The sequence below is a fragment of the Ursus maritimus genome, unplaced genomic scaffold, assembly GCF_017311325.1.
Source record: "Ursus maritimus isolate PB19 unplaced genomic scaffold, ASM1731132v1 scaffold_27, whole genome shotgun sequence".
Classification (NCBI taxonomy): Eukaryota; Metazoa; Chordata; class Mammalia; order Carnivora; family Ursidae; genus Ursus; species Ursus maritimus.
Window position 1 is genome coordinate 27,336,236 of NW_024425230.1, and position 3,190 is coordinate 27,339,425.

A 3,190-nucleotide genomic window follows, 5' to 3' on the forward strand; every position below is an offset into this window, starting at 1 on the left:
AGGACCTCGCCTGAACATCCCTCACCTCCACTTCCGCTTGTCCCTCAGAGCCTCCAGGGATTGACTGGGACGCCCCTGGTGGCGGGCAGCCCCATCCGCCACGAGAGCGCTGTGCAGGGCAGCGCAGTCGAGGTGCAGACGTACCAGCCACCGTGGAAAGCCCTCAGCGAGTTTGCCCTCCAGAGTGACCTGGACCAACCTGCCTTCCAGCAGCTGGTGAGGTCCCTACCTACCCACCGGACCTCAGGACTCGCAGGGGTGGAATTTAGCTGTTTGATCAAGGTGGGAAGGAGGGACTTCCCAGGCGATGAGGGGCTGGGGACAGTTCTAGGCAATGAGAGGGGGGATAGATAAGGGGACTGCAGCCATACCTCAGCCCATAATTCGCTGTAAACCAGGTCTCCCTGGATTAAAGCACTCTCAAGGGAGGTCGAGGGATTAACCAACCCGAGCTCCCGCTCTAATACCCCAGCGAATGCTTGGGGACCTGGCCCACATCTGCAAAGGGCTTGCTCCCAGCCGGTGGCTTGTCCCTAAGGGATGCCCTCGATTCAGAGTATGCGGCCTGGGAGCAGCAGCTCCGGCACCTCTTCACCCGCCTCTTCCTGGTGTCTCCACATCCCCAGGTGTCCTTCTCCGAGTCTGGCTCCCTAGGCAACTCCTCCGGCAGCGATGTGACCTCCCTGTCCTCGCAGCTCCCGGACACCCCCAACAGCATGGTGCCGAGTCCCGTGGAGACGTGAGAGGACCCCATCCTCGCCAGCCCGCGGAACTCGCATGCTCCCTGCATGAGACTCACCCATGCTCAAGCCATTCCAGCTCCAAAAACTCTCTCGCCTTTGTAATTATTATTATTATTGTTATTTAAAGAGAGAGGACAGAGAAGCGGCCAGGACAGCCCAAAGGTCCAGGATACAACCTGCTTTCACCAGACGGAAGAGCCCTCCTCCAAGAACTTTTATTTTTTCAAAACCAGAATTTGGGATTTACTAGCGTTAGCTCTGCCCTCTCCTCGTCCCTCGCTCCGCGTGGCCAGGGCCGCTCTGTCCGCGCCCCCCACCCATGGAGAACAGGCGGGGCCCATCCGGCGCGGGGCCACCCCGAACCCGTTCAGGCGGGCCCCTACCCCAAGCCGGCCCCGCGATCCCTGGCGGCTTTGCCCAGGCTCTAAGCGGGGACAATCCAGATGGAACAGACACTGAATCCCCAAAGCGCATGATTGCCGGAAAAAAGTAGAAACGAGACTTTCCTTGAAAATATTTTAAATTATCAGTCGACGGAGGACAGAGTGTGTGAGCCTTTGCCGAACAAAACGTAAGTTATTATTATTTATTGTGAGAACAGCCAGTTCACAGTGGGATGGATATTTTGATCTTAATAAAAAAATAATAACCCGATGCGATGCTGCTCCTGTGTGCTGTGGGCGCAGCGGGAGGGCCGGCCGGACGCAGGTTGGGGCTTGGAGCTTGTTTCAATGAAAACGGAGCCCGGCGGAGCCCGCCGTGGAGTCCCGGGGGTGGGCCCAGCTGCTCGTGCCCGCGTCTCGCGCGCCGCTGCTCCGAGGGCTCCCGGCGGCCCAGGGCGGGCCCGGCGGGGATTGGGCGCCGCCCGGGGGGCGGGGCTGGGTCCGTGCGCCCCCCGGCGGCCCCGGCCCGCGCGGAAAGCGCCGCTAGCCCTCCCGGAAGCCGGGGCGCGCTCCCTGCTCCAGGCCCGCCTGGGCATTGCGCACCCTCCAGTCCCGTCCCCTGCGCTTCGCGGTCGAGGCCCGAGGGGCAGGTGGGGGGACCTCCTTTGAGCGGGAAACTTGCGACGCTCGGTTGACAGCTCTTCGGCGGACTCCAGCCTGCGGTCAGGCTCGCGAGGGCGTCTCGTTCCCTCCGCCTTGCCTCTGCTTCTGGAGCAGAATGCAGCCTGGTGCCCGCCGAGGGCCGACCCTCCACTCCTCGCTGCATTTTGGGCCGGTGCGCTCGGGCCCTGCCGGCGCTTTTGCCCCGACCCCCTGCCCCGGGCGCCTCGCCCGCCTGCCACTCCGGCCAAGCCGCCGAGCAGGGAGCCCGCGGGCCCGGGGCGAACAAGGGGCAGTGACGGCTCACCCTCGGCGCTGTCCCCAGAGTGGATGCGCGACGTGATCAATCTCGCTGCATTTATTAATTCCCCCGTCTAGACAGAGGAGAAGGCCGGGCGGCGGCTCCTTATCTGCATTTGGCATCACCTGCAAGCGATACACTGACGGAGCCACAACAAGCCCCCGCTAGGATCGCGGCTGCCCAGGAAAATAAGTCCACCCAGAACCAGTCTGGCGTGTCCTTGGTTTATTTTCTTTCCAGACCCGAAATGCAGGGGGCGGGGAATGGCCCGGGTGGGAGGGGGCTGGGAATGGCCCCTGGATACGCCGTGCCCAGGTCACTTGGTGTGACATTTCAAACCCCTGCGACTTGTTTTCTTGAAAACGGGCTTTAGTGATCGCAGGAAATAAGCGAGAGATACTGAATCTCCAGCAGGCCCCCGGGCGAGCACAAAAAACAGGAGGCTCAGGTTTTACCCTTAACAAATATTTAACCCTTTGGCAGCCTGGGACAGTTCTTTGCCTGAGACCAGGCCTCGCTTGGTGGACTCGGGAAGCTGCCACCCCACCAGCCAATCCACTACTCTTGAAGAATCTCTGGCATTGGGTTTTCGTTTCCTTGTCCCTCGAGATAAATGACCCACAAGTATATCCTTCTTTGTCCAGGATTTGTTGTGAAGGAGGGGCATGTCCGGAATAGGGTCTAGCTCAGGTAGAGTCTGGTAAGAGAAAATGGGCCTGAGGGGCAGCTGTGGTCGCTTGATAAAGAAGTGGGTGCCTTCTGTTGAGAAGCTAGGGGCTGCTTGGATGGCCAGAGGCCACTGTAGGTTTTTCAGCAGAGCTGATGGCAGGATTCCATCACCCTGTCCACCCCCTTAGAAAAGGAAAGCTGGAAGACTGGCAGTCAATTACTGAAAGAAAATGGGAGGTGGGAAAATCAAGCCAAATTTATATTTTACTTCCTCAAAGTCAAGGTGATGCTAACACAAAATTTGAAGAGAACATTCCTTTTCTTTGGGATTTAGGAAATGGTGCTGTAAACTTAGAGATAAGGGAAGAGATTTGTAGGGTTAATGAGGACCAGCTTTACCTCTCAAGTGCCTAGAAACGGTTTTAATAATCAGG

At 58.9% G+C, this 3,190-nt stretch overlaps 1 protein-coding gene across 1 annotated transcript in view; it reads left to right on the forward strand.

Moving 5' to 3' along the window:
• LOC121105500 (insulin gene enhancer protein ISL-2-like) overlaps positions 1–1,378 on the forward strand; it is a 1,471-nt gene extending 93 nt beyond the window's left edge. Inside the window, exons 2-3 of the mRNA XM_040642619.1 lie at positions 49–216; positions 627–1,378. Of these exons, the coding sequence (XP_040498553.1) occupies positions 49–216; positions 627–743 (285 nt within the window). The 3' untranslated portion in view covers positions 744–1,378. The remainder of the gene's footprint in view (positions 1–48; positions 217–626) is intronic.
• Positions 1,379–3,190: the final 1,812 nt, after the last annotated feature.